This window comes from Dryas octopetala, chromosome 1 (genome assembly GCF_963921425.1).
Source record: "Dryas octopetala chromosome 1, drDryOcto1.1, whole genome shotgun sequence".
Lineage (NCBI taxonomy): Eukaryota > Viridiplantae > Streptophyta > Magnoliopsida > Rosales > Rosaceae > Dryas > Dryas octopetala.
In genome coordinates, this window is record NC_141366.1 from 30,456,739 (window position 1) to 30,474,453 (window position 17,715).

General features: G+C 35.4%; 2 protein-coding genes across 4 annotated transcripts; both read right to left on the reverse strand.

Annotated features, from left to right (window-relative positions):
- Positions 1-3,073: 3,073 nt before the first annotated feature.
- On the reverse strand, positions 3,074-9,928 carry LOC147299681 (S-adenosyl-L-methionine-dependent methyltransferases superfamily protein). Of its 3 annotated transcripts, none has more exons than XM_086251764.1 (6): positions 9,557-9,928; positions 7,674-7,773; positions 7,081-7,254; positions 6,284-6,397; positions 6,051-6,215; positions 3,074-3,451 (listed from the first exon to the last, which is right to left on the reverse strand). In XM_086251764.1, exons 1-5 carry the CDS (start codon positions 9,854-9,856, stop codon positions 6,088-6,090), a joined length of 816 nt encoding a protein of 271 aa, XP_086107890.1. In that variant the 5' UTR covers positions 9,857-9,928; the 3' UTR covers positions 3,074-3,451; positions 6,051-6,087. The 3 variants fall into 3 exon arrangements, with proteins under 3 accessions (XP_086107890.1, XP_086107878.1, XP_086107883.1); XM_086251752.1 differs by having other exon boundaries at positions 7,081-7,265; positions 7,631-7,773; positions 9,557-9,923; XM_086251757.1 differs by lacking the exon at positions 3,074-3,451 and adding an exon at positions 3,458-4,881 and having other exon boundaries at positions 7,081-7,265; positions 7,631-7,773; positions 9,557-9,924.
- A 4,596-nt stretch (positions 9,929-14,524) lies between these two features.
- On the reverse strand, positions 14,525-16,836 carry LOC147299682 (uncharacterized). The gene is made up of 3 exons (XM_086231714.1): positions 16,254-16,836; positions 14,868-16,144; positions 14,525-14,635 (listed from the first exon to the last, which is right to left on the reverse strand). The coding sequence occupies exons 1-3, from the start codon at positions 16,834-16,836 to the stop codon at positions 14,525-14,527; spliced, it is 1,971 nt and encodes a 656-aa protein (XP_086087840.1).
- Positions 16,837-17,715: the final 879 nt, after the last annotated feature.

Sequence of the window (17,715 nt, forward strand, 5' to 3'; positions counted from 1 at the left end):
CGACTATTTCTCGTAATAGTTTCGGCGAAATTTTGAAAATTTCGCAAAATTTCGAAGAATTTGGCGAAATTTTGAAAATTTCGCAAAATTTCGAAGAATTTGGCGAAATTTCGACCGTCATTTAAGTATTTAGGGGGAGGGGGCGGGGGAAGGGCTGGGTTTGGGGGGAAAGGGGCTGGGAGGGGCTGGGTTTAGAGGGAGAGGGGCGGGGAGGGGCTGGGTGAGGAGGGTGTGTCGAGGATGGGCTGGGTTAAGGGGAGAAAGGCGCGGGGGGGGGGGGGGGGCTGGTGCTGGGTGAGGAAGAAGATAGAGGGGTGTGAGAGAGAAGACTGTGTGGCTAGGAGAGAGAAATAGGAAGAGAGATTCACGGGCTGTAGAACAGAGGGATTTGGGTTTCTGAATTATGTGGAAAGCAACTTGAAACACCCTTTCGTTTTCTTATTCTTTTTTCCTCTCTAAATGAAGATGAGCATTGACTGGCCAAAAAAAAAAATGAAGATGAGCATTGCAAAACTTGAGGCTGGTTTTGAGTCTAAAGACTCTAAACCTTATCCTTTTATTGGAAGATTAAAATCTACATGGTGACTGGTTATGCAGTTGACACTTGGGCATATATTATGCAAGCATAAACAGAAAAGTGTATTAGTGGTCCCCTACTTGATATGTTTGAAGTTTACTTTGGAAAACACTTCCATCACCTGGAAAAGGAAGCAAAGAAAAAAAAAGAAAAGAAAAAAAGAAAGGAAATAAAAATATTAAAAAAAAAAAAATTTTAGGGTTGATTGGGGTCTGGGATCTTTAGGCAATTAGAAAGAAAAAAAAAGATTTGGGGTTTTGTTTGGCTTTTTTATGGTTTCGTTTAGTTGTTTTTAAACCCTAAACCCTAATACATTTTTATATAAAAAATAATTAAAAATACCCTAAAGGGCTTAAACTCTAATATCTTATACCATATCTTAAAGAATATAGAGTATATAAGATTTAGTGCATAGATTATAGAGTATAAAAAGTATTAGGATATATAGAGTATATAGGGTTTAGATTAGGGTTAGTGTATATATTATAGAGTATAAAGAATATACTAATTTCATTTATTCATTATACTAATTTTATTTAACAGTATTTGGCTCCAGCGCGTATTATATTCATCTTATATAACATGAAACCTATTATATAATTTGGTTTATTCAATGTTTTTCATTAATGTAGTAGATAATATGTTAAATAAACATATGGTCAAGTTTCATTCAAAATTTTCGTATTTTGATAGCAATTTTTGTCGTGTTTGTCTAATTTTGTCGAAATCGAAATTTCCGCTAAAATTTCTGTCGAAATTTTACTCCTTGTCAGCAACCAAATTTTATTACAGTTGAATATTATTATCATTTTGACATATTTAATGCTGTAATAAATTTTTCACATGATGGAGTTAGATAATAGATTCAATGAGGGGACAATGAAACTCCTTACCCTTAGCTCAATATTGGATCCTCATGATGGGTTCAAATCCTTTGACATTGATAAAATATGCAATGTGGCTGAAAAATTTTATCCTCAAGATTTTAATGAGCATGAATTGTTTTCTTTAAGAGAACAATTGGAAAATTATGAGTATGAGGCCCGTGAACTTTCACAATTTCAGCATGTCTCTTCCCTTTCTGAATTATGTCAAGAATTTGTTAGAACAAAAAAATCATACTAGTTGGTGGAGAGATTGATTCGTTTAGTGTTGACTCTTCCTGTTTTGACGACAACAACAGATCAAGCAAGCATTTTCATATATAAAACTTATTAAAACTTGACTTCGAAATAAGATATGTGATAATTTTCTTGCTGACTGTATGGTTATCTACATTGAAAAATATCTTGTTGATACTTTCAGTTATGATTCTATAATTGATTATTTTTATGCTGTGAAGAAACGTATGATACAACTTAAGTAGTGTTATATTGTATTTGCATTGAATGTTTATTTGTTATTTTATTATTATTATTATTATTTTTTATGAATATGCATTTTGAGGGTTAGGGCTCTTTACTTCCTTCTTAACTAAGTGTATATTTTGTTGTTTATTAATGAGATTCACTCATACCGTCGAGTTTTGTTTATATAAATTTTATTTTAGATCAATTAAGTATTTAGCAGTTTATTTAAATTTAGAAAATATAAAAAAAAAAAACAAACAAAATACTACCAAAATTTCAGAAAAAATTTCAGAAAAAATTTTCACTAAGAAAATTGAGAACTAGTTTGGAAGTCCAACCCACCTCATTATAAAATCCTATGTTCGTCCCTGGTTATATTAAAACTATTGCATGAAAAAAGTGTAGCGGAAATAACTTTAAGGAATTATTCTCAAAAAATTGTTCTATTTCTTTTCCAAATATACCGTCAATATTGTTTTGTGTTTGTCCCATTTGAGTTAAAATTCTTTGTGTATGTTCTCAAAATCATGTTGAAAACATAGTTCATTTTTCAATACGTGACAATATGATTTTACTTTTTTCAAAGATTAAAAGGACTAGTGCAAACGGAGTGATTTTGAAATAATGCTTCCGAAAATGCTTTTATAATTGATGAACCAAAGTGCTTAAACACATTAGTGATTTTAACTAACATGTTTAACACTTCCTCTGGGTCATCAATTGAATTTTAGAAGCATTCTTGGAAGCGTAATTCTAGAATTACTGGCCTCCACTAATCCTTGCTAATCGCTGGACAAAGTAAAATTATCATGTTATACTGGAAAACGAAAAATAATTTAAGACTTTTAACATGATTGTAAAAACAAATTAAAAAATAATTTACCTTAAATAGGACAAAAAGTCCATGCATCAGTATTTGAAAGAGAAATCCATCAAGCCTTCCAACATTTTTGGGAATAATTCTATGATTTTCACTTCATATGTTGCTTGCGGTAATTTTCATAATAGAGTATTTTGCTAATACACTATTTTATTTTATAAAATAATTTATGTTTAGTACACAGAGAAAGAAACACTCTGAACAAGAGAACTTTAGAATATTTTGATTTAGAATACTTTGATAACAGTTTATCATTACCAACCAGGGTACAAGCCCATAAGTCTTATTCATATGACTCTTGGGTTAAACAAATAATACATTGGAAGTCAATAATTCATGAACCAATAATGCATTAACCCGAATAAAATTAGTATGTGATAAAAATTAAATGACTATGAATAAAAGATATGTCTAATGTTCATCAACAGCCCATTTGCAAAGCTATTTCATTGTTTTCACCACTCACCACCATGCTGTTACATCAAATGGGCATCAGGAAACTCGCCACCCCCAGATGCAAGTACATTCCAGTGTACAATGATGTTCTCAACTGATCAAATAATTGCCTATTTCCCCTCATTTGGTTTTTCCAATATCCATATATTGACCAGTTGCCCAGCTCAAGCACAACATTGGAAACATCATCTACAATCCGAAGAATGTTCAAAACTGTTACCTTTCACATATATATATATTGGGGAGAGAGCAAACGAATGCAAGAACGATATATAATTATATAAATAAGAAAACTAAACAAATGGTTCAACAGAACAATAACCTCAAAGGTCTCAAGTAGACATGCAAAATATGCGTAAGAACCACCTTTATCTCTATTTTAAGACTATTTTGCTACATGATTGAAATGACTGGACCCCAGAAAGCAGTTTTTGGCTTCTAAATTTGGGGAAAGACAGTAGTTCTCTCCAAGGTTAAAACAACTCTTGTGATCATAAAACAGTCACAACATTATATGTTTTCACCTAAAGTATTTAACTAAAAAAAATTTATGGGGAAAAAAACTTCACGTTGCAACTAGTCTTTCCAACCTTGCTTCATATAAGAAACAGAAGTTTGAACAAAGCTGTATGTGTGATCTAGGTGTATTCAACAACATGGATCATGGCCACCATAATCCATGGCATCTGATAAGCATAAACCATGAACTGTACATCAAACTCTCTACAAAGGGTACATCAGGAACAACAAATGCTATTACTCAAAACATGAGAAACTCTAATGCATACTGAGTTGAAATATTATATCTGAATATCACTGTACTAAATTAAAGACATATAAAGAATCAACACAACATACGACATCAATTTCTACTTCTAGAGTGCAAATTACTTTTCCTTTTGAATTGCAATAATGAAACGAGCATTACACTTGAATAGATAAAACCAGATTTTATATAAGAAATAACCAATAACACAATCAAAGTATGCTGAATGAACTATGTCTCAATGGCCAAAGAAAAAAACAAAGAGCTCTCTGATGTAGAAAGGGGGTTGGGCAGCAGGGTTTAGATAAATTAGAGGAAACAAAACACAGAAAACTTGAATTAAACGGAAACAAAAGACAACTGGAATCACTCCAGGGGCTTCACACCCGATCTTGGTGTCACACCAAGGATTGGCTTCACACCAAAAATACTCCTATCACAGGAAATTTACCTCAGAACATAATCTGTCCCCCAAGAGGTACAAAAGGGGGTTTTATATAGACTTCAACCCGACGGAAATAGGAAAGCAAACCTAATCCAACTAGAAACAGGAAAAGAAAACATAAAGTCAATTCCAATAAAAATAGGAAATCAAACCAAATCCTTCTTAAAATAGGAAAACTAAAAACAACACAGGAAGCAAACAATTTGGAAAACTAATCCAACCACAAAGATAGAGTTGAATTAGATGATCTTTTCTTCCATCTTCTTCGTTGGTAAACTTTAAATGGGTTGTCAAAGATGTCCGCATCACTCTCTCTTTTATGGATTAAACAATAATATTTTGAAATGCAACTATAGGTGTCAATCAAACAAGTCTTCTCTTACCATTTTACAAATCAGGCATTAATTTCTGAAAAAAAAAAAAAAAACAGAATTAAAAGGAACGAAGGCCAACTCAGACAATCAAATGCAAATGCAGTTTTAACACAATCTAAAACTCAGTCAAATTTATAATATAGTATAGGTAACCTGCATGATCATTAATGATAGTCTTGCATGCCGTTATTGAGAGAGAAAGAGAGAGAGGGAGAGGGAGAGAGAGAGAGAGAGAGAGAGAAGAGAGAGAGAGAGAGAGAGAGAGAGAGAGAGAGAGAGAGAGAGAGAGAGAGAGAGAGAGAGAGAGAGTTCTGATACAAATTTCTATAACAAAACCTATTCCTTAGTTTTAATATAATAAATTTTAAGGCTCAACTAACATAGTCACATTGACCGTCAATATACTAAGCCATGAGGAAGAATATAAAAAGACAGATGATGATAAGAACAAGCATATTTGAGAAATATTAAGGGAGTTTGTATATTATTTAAGTAATAAATATTTCCTGGAGCCAACATGTCCACCATGAATTTCATTTACTCAATTTTACCTCGTAGGACAAAGCATCAACGAATTAGACTTAAGACTGTCAGTACACATTTAGCCAACACCAAAAAATAACACGCATAATCAAGATTCTTCTATAAGTTATGAGATATCTTCAACACAGCCTCAAGAAGCAAAAACATAAATTTAGGAAGCCAAAATACTTTACCTTTGCCAAGAAAATGACATGCCCTGTTGATGCACAAACCTTAAACTCTAAAACAATAATAAATCCTACTAGAATAAACCCCTAATTGTAAACTCTTATAGAGTTACAATCAGTAAGAGTTACAGTTCTGCTAGTGAGTGAAAACAAAAATTAATAAATGATAAAGGGCAGCATTTGAATGCTCATAAGGGGCGTGCCCATAACTGCATAGAAGCAGGATGTTTTCTTTCAAACTATTTCAAAAATTAGTGAAGTTCACCACTGGTGAAAAATCTAGCCGGTGGGATGAAAGAGTGACAGCAAGAATGAGAGAGCAGAGGTAAAAAGTGTAAGGATTATCTTACCAAAAAAAAAAAATGTATGGATAAAAGTGTCTTAATAAAAAGAATTTCGTTTATCAAAAAAAGTATGCGGTATTTTTTGAATTATCTGTCGCATCATATGGTTAGCTAAATGTAGTCGGATAGATGGTCCAAATTATTCTTACCCATTGATCATTGGTTTTACTTCTACATCCCCGACCATTACTTCTTGATCAGAACATACAAAACAACACGACTGCTGCAATAGTCTGGATGCCACTGTCTTTGGTCCAAGCGCCCAATTTTGAAATCCTTCATTGCGCACTCTAAGAAGTATTCAAGGACAGCATCTGCCGTAGGAAGAAGAATTTGAGAACATAGATAAAGGTAAAAGAAAAATTGAAAAGCCAATTATTACCATTTCGAAGTTCTCCTGCCAAAAATATTGTTGTTTCATACCCGCAGAGTTTCCGTAGTGTAGACAACAAATCCAACACCGCTCCCTCACTATAGATTACATCAGATCCTAGCACTGGAATAACATTTTGGTAAAAGAACAACTTTAACAAAATTTGGTTGAATATCAAATGACATGATGAGATAGATTCCTATCCCAAAGGATCAAGAAATGAGCAGTGGAGCATGCAGTAAACTGAGACACCTTTCGGCTGACCATACAGATGACTTCATGTAAGCAAATGCAATAAAAAAGGACAGAATATGCTTTTATGCTTCAAGAGGACAGAATCCTAATATTTTATGCCTTTACACCAATTGTTTCAGAATACTCCATCTAATGCTTCCAGCCTTGAGCCTCACCTGTCTAGAGAAACAATGATCCAGTCCTCAATGACTCAACTGCACTTTGGGTTCACCTTCTTGGGTATTCAAGGAAAGTTATGTTGCCTAAAGTCTGGGTTAAGCAATCAGAATAATGCTTGATTAAGATAATTTTTAAAATGATTCTAGAACAACAAAAAACTCTCAGTTTGACTTTCAAAAACATGCTGACCATCAAAATATGTTTCCTTTTGCAAGACGTACTCATTTCTTTTTCTTTCCATTTTCAGTTCTTTAATCTCAAAACCAAACCTTGATTTGTGACATTAATGTTGCTTTTCTTTTTCAACAGTTCACCATCGAAGATTTGATGTGCAGCACTACAAATGAAATAGTACATGCTGCTCTATAGAAGAGATAACCAATGCTTATTACCAAACTCAGGTAGAGGTTCTATCACTTCCAGGTCAGGATCATCTCCCCATATGAATTCCATCACTTTTGCTGAACCTCGCACATCTCCATGTCTCAGATTGACTTCAACGTTCTTTTTCAGTAGCCTCAGTCTATCAGGAAGATCGGTGAGGACGACTTGACCACCTAAAAGAGCTGCAATGCAGCTGAAAGAACAAAGTTTAATAATATACACTGAGTAAGAGTGCCATTATTTTCAGGCTGGCCTATAAATTAAAAGTCTAAGCGAAAAATCCAGGTTTTTGTTAAACATTTCCATGGAGGTGGACATATAAAGGCCAATTATATCTTGTTAACTATGACCTATCAATCAACCCAAACTGCAAACAAGTAGAGGTCTGTTGGATAAGGTGATCTAATAGTACAAGTTCCAAATGTATCCATTCAAAAGGCAGTCTAGTAAAAATATCGATAGGAAAGTCCAGTAAGATATTCTGGCTCATAAATAAACACGAAAATAAGAAGAAAACAAAAGGATAGATGTCAAGAAAGAAATTGCAATTATGGTTACCCGACTAATCCACAGCCGGAGCCCAATTCAACAACTTTCTTGCCTTGGAGAAGTAGCAACCCTGAGTCCACAGCATGCTCTAGAAACTTCCCCAATATAACTCCACTGTCCCACATGACTGCACCAGTTACTCCAGGTGTGTTCTGCAGTTCAATAAGTCAAATTACTCAGAACAATAAGTTGAATGAACAATGAAAATACTAGAAGTTGAAATGAGTCTACCGACAGGATGTCTTTTACAGCATGGACAAACTGAAATAAAACGATGATGAAAACTTTGAAATTCAGTTAATCAATATCTATTCCGATTCAATTGTCTCATCCTCTGCAGCAAAACAAAAAATAGATGTTGGAGAGCACTAAATAGGATTGGTATGTGATTTTGCCTGTGCATCACAATTAAAACACATCTTCACTCAATTAATTTTTTCAATGACCCACTATTAACATTGATTTTCTGTGCATGCTAATATGTAAGTTGCAAGACACTTTCCAGTTGTCCATCTTACTTCATAACAGTAAGCCAAGATTTATTATTCCTGTTTTAATTTTATGCTAACCTGCAGGTGAGTTTCACAAAAGGTTGTCCTAGATTTAAGAACATCACATCAACCCAATTTTATTTTTTTTTGATACATTGGAGGGAAACGAACCTTGGACCTAGCCTAATCCTTACCCTTACCCTACCCACCCTCACCACAATTTTTGCCCCAACATAATATGATACTACAGATAGTCCAACACTTGTGTATTACAATATTCACACATTTAGCCTATCTGACTCATGACAACAGCTCATCTTATGGCCAAACCACATTTGTTCTGTAGATGTCATAGCCAAGCAATCCTTTATGCTGCTAACTATTGTATAATGATAGCAACACTACAACTCTATTCTTTATTATCAAGTGCATGCTGATGAGCACCCTAACATTGACAATACAATGATTCTAATGTCATTGTCCACTTAATCTAGAGCTTTATTGTATCTCGCCGATGATGTGCTCTTCCCATTGACAAAGAAGCATGGTGCCACCAGGTACTGCCACTATTTAATTGTCAAGGGAAAAACAATCCAACCTGCCACAGTATCACACCTGTAACCCCACCTCAATTGGTTCTCACTTCTCAGCTAGGTATTCAATGGAATCTCAAGTTCTGTTTTACTATTGACCTTGCATTCAATAGTATATAATTTTCCTTACCCCTCAATAGAACATGTAACAATTTTTTATTGTACATGGAACAGGACTGGGAGCATAACTCAATACGTACCTACCCCTAAATGTGGCACAATGGGGTTAAGCTCTTTTACGGCCCATAATGACAACTTGTCTACAAGCGATAAAATTGTCACAGGTTTTCATATGAGTACGTCTTGTGCCCCCCAAAAATTTGAAAATCTATGAAGGTCTTACACTAGCTTTCATATTCTAGAAGTCGGAAATGAAAAATAAACAATAATGAAAAGTAATTTAAGAAAAGCTCTAAATTTGGTGTTGTGTAATAGAAGTATACCATGTTGTGAATTGACAACCCAGACTGAAATTTACTAAGGTAGTAATGAAATGCAACTCAGAAATGAAAATCATAGCTAATTACACTGTGGCTCAAAAATCATCAATCATACATTTCTCCCACCCATAATGCAATAATGACTAGGAAAAACAAATTACTTTCAAAAAATAGCTACAACATTAATAAAGGATCCGGATTATTAGCTAGAATTGTTCTTGTCTTTCTTTCATTCTTTCTCTTTGCATATCTAGGATTTGCTGTTGTTGAGCTTTCAAGAATTCTAGGAACTGGGTCACATTAAAAACCAACTTTTGATTTACAAGAAGTACAAATGCATACGTACACGCAATGGACTGGTATAATGGTGAATGAAAGTTGTTTAAGAAAAGAGGAATAGATATTAGATACCAAGGAGGAAGGTGACTGGACAATGGAGAGAGAGTGGCCACAGGCATCGAGTTTGAGTTGAAGAGAGGATTGGGAGACGAATGCGTTTTGTTTGGAGAGAGTTGGCTGTTGGATTGCCCACAGCAACATTATCTCCTCTGCAGCAGCAAATGACTTGTCTTCCTCTTCTTCATCATCTTCTTCTTCTTGTTCTGCTTCCGCCGTCGTCGTCAGCAGCCTAACCATCCCTCCGTATGATCCCAATTTAACCACTCTTTCCCTCTCTTCTTCTTCTACTACTTCTACTACTTCGGTGGCCATGGTTTATGATATGTGGTTTTGTTCTTCACCTGCTGACAGCGTTTGATCTTTTATCAACTTTGTGCCTACCAAGTGTTTGGGCCAATGTCTGTTTCAAGGTAAAAGTAGGAAATTCATATTCCTAAACTAAAAATTAGAATTATTCTTTCTCATCCAGAAAATTAAATTTTGGGTAAATTATAATTTAGTACCTCAATTTTACTTTGGATTTCAAGTTAGTACCTCAAATTCAAAAATGTTCAATTTCATACATCAACTTCGATTTTGTCACAATTTCATACCTCTGTTACTGAAACTGTCAATAGCTCCGTTATCCGCCTACGTGACCCCCACGTGTCAGCGTAAGGTTGGTTCCCACCCAATAGAGCCAAGTCAGTGTCGACCATGTCATTTCCCTCCAAGACCTGGACTGACGCACAGCCATCTGGACTGACACACATCCACATGGCATAAAAATAATAAAATAATAATTTTTTAAATTAAAAAACTCTGATTTTGTAATTTACCCTTTTAATTAAAAAGATTTCAATAAATTTCAAAACACAAAACCCAAAGAACAGAATGGTTAAATCCAACAATAATTCTCATTTCTCATTTTCATTATCGATTTCAAAAACCAACTCATTCTCTATCTCCTGAAAACCCTAAAACTCCATATCCACAGATCTAGTTTGTTGAAAATTGCCGCTGGCTCTCCCATCAATTGAAATGGATTGGGTAACTTGTGGATGTCGCACCAAAGTTGTAATGCTCACGTCTTGGACGAACCTGAATCCGGGGAGGCGATTCGTTCATTGTGCCAGATATGGGGTATGATAATCCCTGTTGTTTGAATGTTTGATTTTCTGTTGTAATTTCACGATTTTCCATTGCTTTCTACTCTTTAATATGCAACAAAGAAGAAGTTGTCAGTTCTTTGAGTGGTTGGATCCTCCCATGTGCGATCGTTCAAGGATGATCATACCAGGTCTTTTAAGGAAGCAGACAAAGGTTGAAAATGATCTGAGGAGAGTTCAGAAGACAAAGAAATTGTTATGCGCTATGTCTCTGGTTTCTTGGCTAATTTCTTTGATTTTTTATGCCAAATGTGCTTAAGGGAGGAAAATATGGGTTTGTTATTTACTGATAAGTAGGGGTGGGTTCGGCACGGTAACTGTACCGAAACTCACATACCGACTTCCGACCGAGAATGAGCGGAAGGAGTATTTTGGACCCCGATACCGTGCCGACGGTAGTCGGAATCCGATGCATTCGGCATCGGTCGGAGCTAGGCGGTGTCGGAACGGTACTCGACAAACCCACTAGCAGCAAAACCCAGAAATGCAAACCAAAGGGAGCGGCGAGACAGAGGGGGTTTCGAGTGGGCGGAGACCAAAGGGAGAGAGGGGAGGAGGAGGCGAGTAGTCGAGCATGATGAGCTCGGTCTTGTCACCAGCCGTTGCCAGAGGGCAGCAGATCGAAGAGAGAGGCGCTGGGAAACCAAAACTCGACGACGGCAAGCCGTCGGCTTTCTTCCTTCGAATTGCCAGCGCTGGAGGTCGGGTGAGACATCTGAAGGCACCACTGAACTCAGTGCATCAAGGGAAACGATCCTAGGGTGATCCGGCACCTCAAATCTGTCAGAGTCGGCGGATCGCCACCGCAAAGAGTCGGCTTTGTCAAGCGCCGATTCGGCGCGGTGGCTTGTTTTGTGGATGGGTGATAGACATGGGGAGGAAGAGGGAGAAGAGAGGAGAAGGATGGAAGTGGTCTCGCCGGCATTGGCCTCTGGACGATGAAGGTCTCGCCGGAAATAGCCAGAAGAGAGATAGAAGAGAGAGAAAGGGTGGTGCGTCCCTACAGTGCGGGTGCTTTTTTGGAGAAATCATGAATGATTTCTGATTTTTGATTTTGGGGTTTTAAATCCTAGGTTACAAAATTACTAAAATGCCCCTTGATTTTGGGGTTTAGACATTATGAAATTAGAAATTTATGAATAATAGGATTAGAGTATTTTGGGGTTTCGTTTGAACTTTGGACTTTGGGGTTTAGGGTTTAGGGTTTTTTGGGGTCAAATTTCAATTGGGTTTTGGTTGGGGTTTGAAGTTTTTTATTTTTATTACATATGTTTTTAAATTTATAGTATATAGTTTATGAGGAGTGATCTAAAACTAACTAGTTAGTAAGTTAATACAAAACTAACAATGTTTTTTGGCCCACCACATAAAAAATCTTATAATCCGAACCGTCCATTTTTTAGTTCATATTTCAAATATCATTATTACAAAAAATCAACTAAATCGGAAATTATGTAGTCATCTAATTCAGATCAAATAAATAGACGATTAGTGTTTTCGATAAAAGCATAGAAATAGTTGTTGTTATAATCAAATGACTAAATGACTTCCGATTGTGGAGATTTTTTACAGGGATGATCTTTGAAGTAGGGCCTAAAAAATAAATGGTTCAGATTTTAAGATTACATTGTGCAGTGAGCCCAACATGATAGTTAGTTTTGTACTAATTTACTAACAAGTTAGTTTTAGAGTATTCTTAATAGTTTATAGTTTATAGTTTATACTTATAGTTAGTATATAGTTAACTAATTACTAGTTACTAGTTACTAACTTACTATATAGTATATACTATAAATTTATAACTTATAAATACTAAACCCTATAATTTATATGTTTTTTAAATTTTTATAGTATATAGTTAATACTTAATAGTCAATATGTTTTTTAATTTATATCATTAATTATATCATAAACCTTATGGTATAGCACTATAGCAGTATAGCCTATACTCTATACTTCTATAATGTATTAATGTATATAGTATATACTTAATAGTTAATACTATATAGTCTATATTACTTTACTACTTTATACTTTTATAGTAGATTAGTAAATACTATATACTATTTAGTATATAGTATATAATATAAGTTATATAACTATATATTATTTACTATTTACTATTTAGTATATACTATATTAGTATATTACATTATTAGTATATTAGTATACTACATTAGTATATTATCTAATAGGGCTGTTAGGCTAAATGACTAATACCATATACTAATAATAATATATTATGCCATATTATACATTTATGATTGAGGTAATTACATAAATCATAAATAGTCCATAACTCCATAGTACATATTGATATTAATATATTTATACCATATTTTACTATATTATATCATATTATACAATATACTAATTAAATTACTAGTATTATCATATTATACTATACTATACCATATTATACCATATTATAGTATTATACTATATACTATATACCAAACTCTAAGTTACCAACTATGAATCTATAAAGTATAAATTTGTAGTATTAGACTATTAGGGTATACAAATTAGTAATTTAGTATGAGATATCATACACGTTTACTATATAGGGTTTATAATTTAGTATAATATTAGGGTTTAGGATATTTTTAATTAATTTTTATATAGAAATGTATTATATAAATTAAAAAGCATATAAGTTAATAAGTTATAGGGTTTATAAATTTATATATGTTTTATATAAATTATAGAAAATTAGAAATTATATAGAAAGGTATGTAGTATTTTAGTATTTTTTATTTAGGGTATATCGATATAGTATAGAAATGTATAAAAATGAATTATTTTAATTATATTTTTTTAATATACGGTCGGTTTCGGTATACCGTCGGTACCGGGTTTTGTAAACCAATACCGCTACCGAAATCATCGGTATCGGTATGACTACCGAGTATCGGTATCGGTAACCGACTAGTTCGGTATTTTTCGGTATAATTCTCGGTCGGTTGTCGGTAATTTTCGATTTTTCGGCATACCGTCGGTACCGTATTTTGTAAACCAATACCGTTACTGAAATCATCAGTATCGGTATGAATACCGAGTATCGGTATCGGTAACCGACTAGTTCGGTATTTTTCGATATAATTCTCGGTCGGTTGTCGGTAATTTTCGATTTTTCGGCATAAAATCTCAGCCCTACTGGTAAGGGGAAGCTTTGTAATCTAATGCAGATGGTGGTGGTTTTCATTTTGGATTTTGTAGTTGCAGCGATTATCATTTTGGCTTGTGGTATCTGTTTTATTATTGAAGATGGTTTATTTGCTTTGTTTTGCTTATTTTTTGCTTATGGTACCTAGAAATGGGGGTTTTGCTTTTTTATTTGTTGCTTTAATTTTGGGTGGTTTATTTTGCAAATCAAGAACAACAACAATATTAATATGCTAAAAAATAATCAATCAATCTGCTCCTAAAATCATGTTGAAAAAATGCAAACCATGTACCAAATAGAAGTACCAAAGCATGTTGCTCTATCATTCCAATAACTTCATTTAAATACCATCAAGTCAATAACATCATTCTAATACAAATTACAACCAATATCATCATTCACCAAAATACTAAATCATCAAAATGTCACCATATCCAATTACATCCAAAATAATCAAAATTTGTCCAAAATGCATTCTTCTCTTCTAACTGTCCAAAATGCATATAAAGTAGTGCTAATTTCTGTCCAAAATATGTGCTAATTTTTGTCCATCATATCTTTGCAAAATATGTCCAATTTCTATCCTAAATAACCAACATAGTTAGCAACAAAATGCAAAGTCAGTCCAGATGGGTCCAAAATATGCCACTCCCTTCATCACTGATGCTACTGGAAAGGTTGTGTGGGCAGTGGTGCTGAACTTGTTGTTGCTTGAGAGGACTGTGTAGTCTGTGGTTCTGTTGCACGTATGGGTGTTGATTGGGAAGTATTCCTAGCCTGCAAACCAGCACAACATTGGAGTTTGTTATATACAAAACATAAAAACAACTAAACCAAACCACAGTGAATTGAAAAATACCCTTGTTCTTCTAGTGTTCCTTAAAGAGGGGACAGATGTGCTTGACTGTAGGCAATTAAATTAATGGAAAAAGTATAGGGTTTAGGCATATTAATAAAACATAAATTGAAACACTTGGAAGATAATAAATTGTGATCACTAGAGGCATACCTCAACAGTTCCACCTTGTGAGCTACGCGTTGCAGGCCTCTCCCTGGGGGGCAGATTTCTGTGACATGTCCTGGAATTATGCCCAGTTTTATGGCAGTTGCTACACTTAATAGTTGCTTGTTCCTTTCTCCCAAGGCATTCAAATGTTGATGCCTCACCAGTGGTTGTTTTCTCTTGAATAGTTGCCATCTCATCAGCCCTCTTCTTCCTCTTCATTTTTGGCCTTCCAGGCTGTCTATTATACTGAGGTGGAGCTATTGGTGATCCATCAGTTACTTCCCACAGCCTCATGTCATTCACAGGGTTAATGAGACACTCGTATGTCTCAAAATACTTGGTCTTGGTGTAACATAGATGCACAAAGAGTTCACTTTGCCTAGTGAATCTAAGAGTTGCAGCTGTATGAACACATGGAATACCAGTCAATTGATACCTCCTGCATGTGTAGGTACGCTCTTTCAAATCCACAGTGTATTGATTTATTCCCCCAGCACACACTTGGTAGCAATGACCTCCATTCCAAATGGTCCGGCATTCAGCACTTGCTATTTTATTTGCCTCAACTTTCTTCATAACTTTGGGGCAGATTATGGTTCCCACATGCTTCCCCATTTTATCTCTCCTAACCTGAATTCTCTTCATGAGCATAGTTCTAATCATTTCCAACATTGTTAATATTGGTTTGTCTTTGGCCTTCCCTATCACTGCATTGAAGGACTCACAAAAGTTGTTTAGTAGCATATCACATCTAGGATATGTACTAAAAAATGCCCTACTCCAATGCTCTGATGGTCTTTCCTCCAACCATCCATGTGCCTTGTCATTCAGCCTTCTCAGATCTTCCATAGCCAACTTGAAGTATGCAGGTGTGGTTGATCTTGCACACCTCCACAAGGCATTCTTTAAAGCCAATCCTTTGTAGTCCTTGCAGAAGTTGGTGTACATGTGCCTCACACAGAACCTGTGGTGGCTATTGGGAAGAACATCCCTCAAAGCTGGAAGTAAACCCTTCTGTTGATCAGAGATAAAGGTGAATCTAGGATGGCTCACAATGTCCAGATCATCTGCCAGCAAATTGAGAAACCATGTCCACGAGTCTTTATTCTCAATTTCAACTACTGCATATGCCACAACCCATGTCTCCTCATTAGCGTCAACTCCAACTGCAAAGAGCAATTGGCCACGAAACACTCCCTTCAAATGACAACCATCCAGTCCCAAAAGTGGTCTGCACTCTTTCTTGAATCCCTCTTTACAAGCACTTAAACATGTATAACCTTTGAAAATTTCCATCATCCACAGAAACTTTAGCAGTGCTACCTGGGTTGCTCCTCAAGATCTCTGCACAATAATCTCTAACTCTTGAGTATTGCTCACGATAAGTACCTTCAATGATTTTCTGAGACTGTTTCAATGCTCTATATACTTTCATCTTTGAAACATTGACATTCCATTCTGCCTCAACTGTATGTAAGAAGGAATCCATTGGAATAGTAGGGTTCATCTTGATCTTTTCAACATACATCGTTGTAATCCACCTGCTGAAAACATTGTTGTTGTCATGAAGGAATGTGCATGTATGTTTTCTATTGATTTTCTTCACCTGGAGGGTATCCTCTTTATGCATCTTTCTAGCCCCGACTTTCCAAGGACAACCCTTATCACACAGGATATTCAACTTCCATGCTTCATTTCTGACAAACCTCATATTCCCAAACTCATGTTTTATTGAATACATCCTGATAGCTTTCCTAAACACAACAGCATCAGAAAATATTAACCCAAGAACAAACTTAGGATCCTGCATATCTATCTCTTCATTGAACACAAGCCATTTTTGACGGTTTCCTTCATCATCAGAACCATGGTCACTGTCCAACTCTTCAGTATTATATTCTTCATCTTCATCTGCTAGTTCATCAACATTCAAATCTTGATTGATTCCTCTGTTGGCTTCTCTCATCTCCATCTCTGTGTGATGAATTGTCTTGCACCTCAGCCCTGTCTTGCACCTATATACTCTCTTCAACAAACCTCCTGAAAGTAACATGATCATCATCTGGGCCATAGTCTTCATCAACAAAGTCATCTGGCAATTCATTGGCTGCAGCAGAGACACCATCTCCTTCACCACTTGCTCTATTTAAGTCACCATCTCCTTCGCCACCTGCTTCATTTAAGTCATTATCATGGGCAGGTGGTTCAATGTCAGTGGCTAGTTCTTCATTAAATTCTTGAACATTCTCTTCAGGACCACCTTGACCATCTTCTTGAACATTCTCTTTAGAAGCACCTTGACCATCTCCTTGACCACCTTGAACATTCTCTTCAGTGGCTGCTTGTTGAACATTAGAGGCTTCTAGGCCAACTCTAGAGTCCTGCACCTCTTCATCAGGGCATCTTTTAACTTGTATCTTTGTAAATGTGCCACTTGGCCTGTTTGACTTCCTTTGAAATTGGCTTGTATTGACTGTCACATTAGTCCCTCTTATTTGTCCATCTTCATCCTCCTCCAACATTTCAATATTTACAGTACTAGGCACCCTTGTAGTTCTATCAACATATTCTTTATGCCTCTCATAGGCCTCCATTGGGTCCAAATGTTCAAAGAACATGTCAATAATTGAGTGGTCCCCAACAAATTCACACATCTCAATAACATCACTATCTCACTCCAGCCACTTAACTCCTTCTGCAAATTCAACCAAAGGTTCTTTGTAATAGTAGAAAACAAATGTACCTTTATAACCCAATTTATCAACTATGGCAGCAATTCGTTCTAAAGACATAAAGTCTTTGTCCAGGTTATCAATCCATGTTACCTTCCCACCTTTATAAGATTCACTTG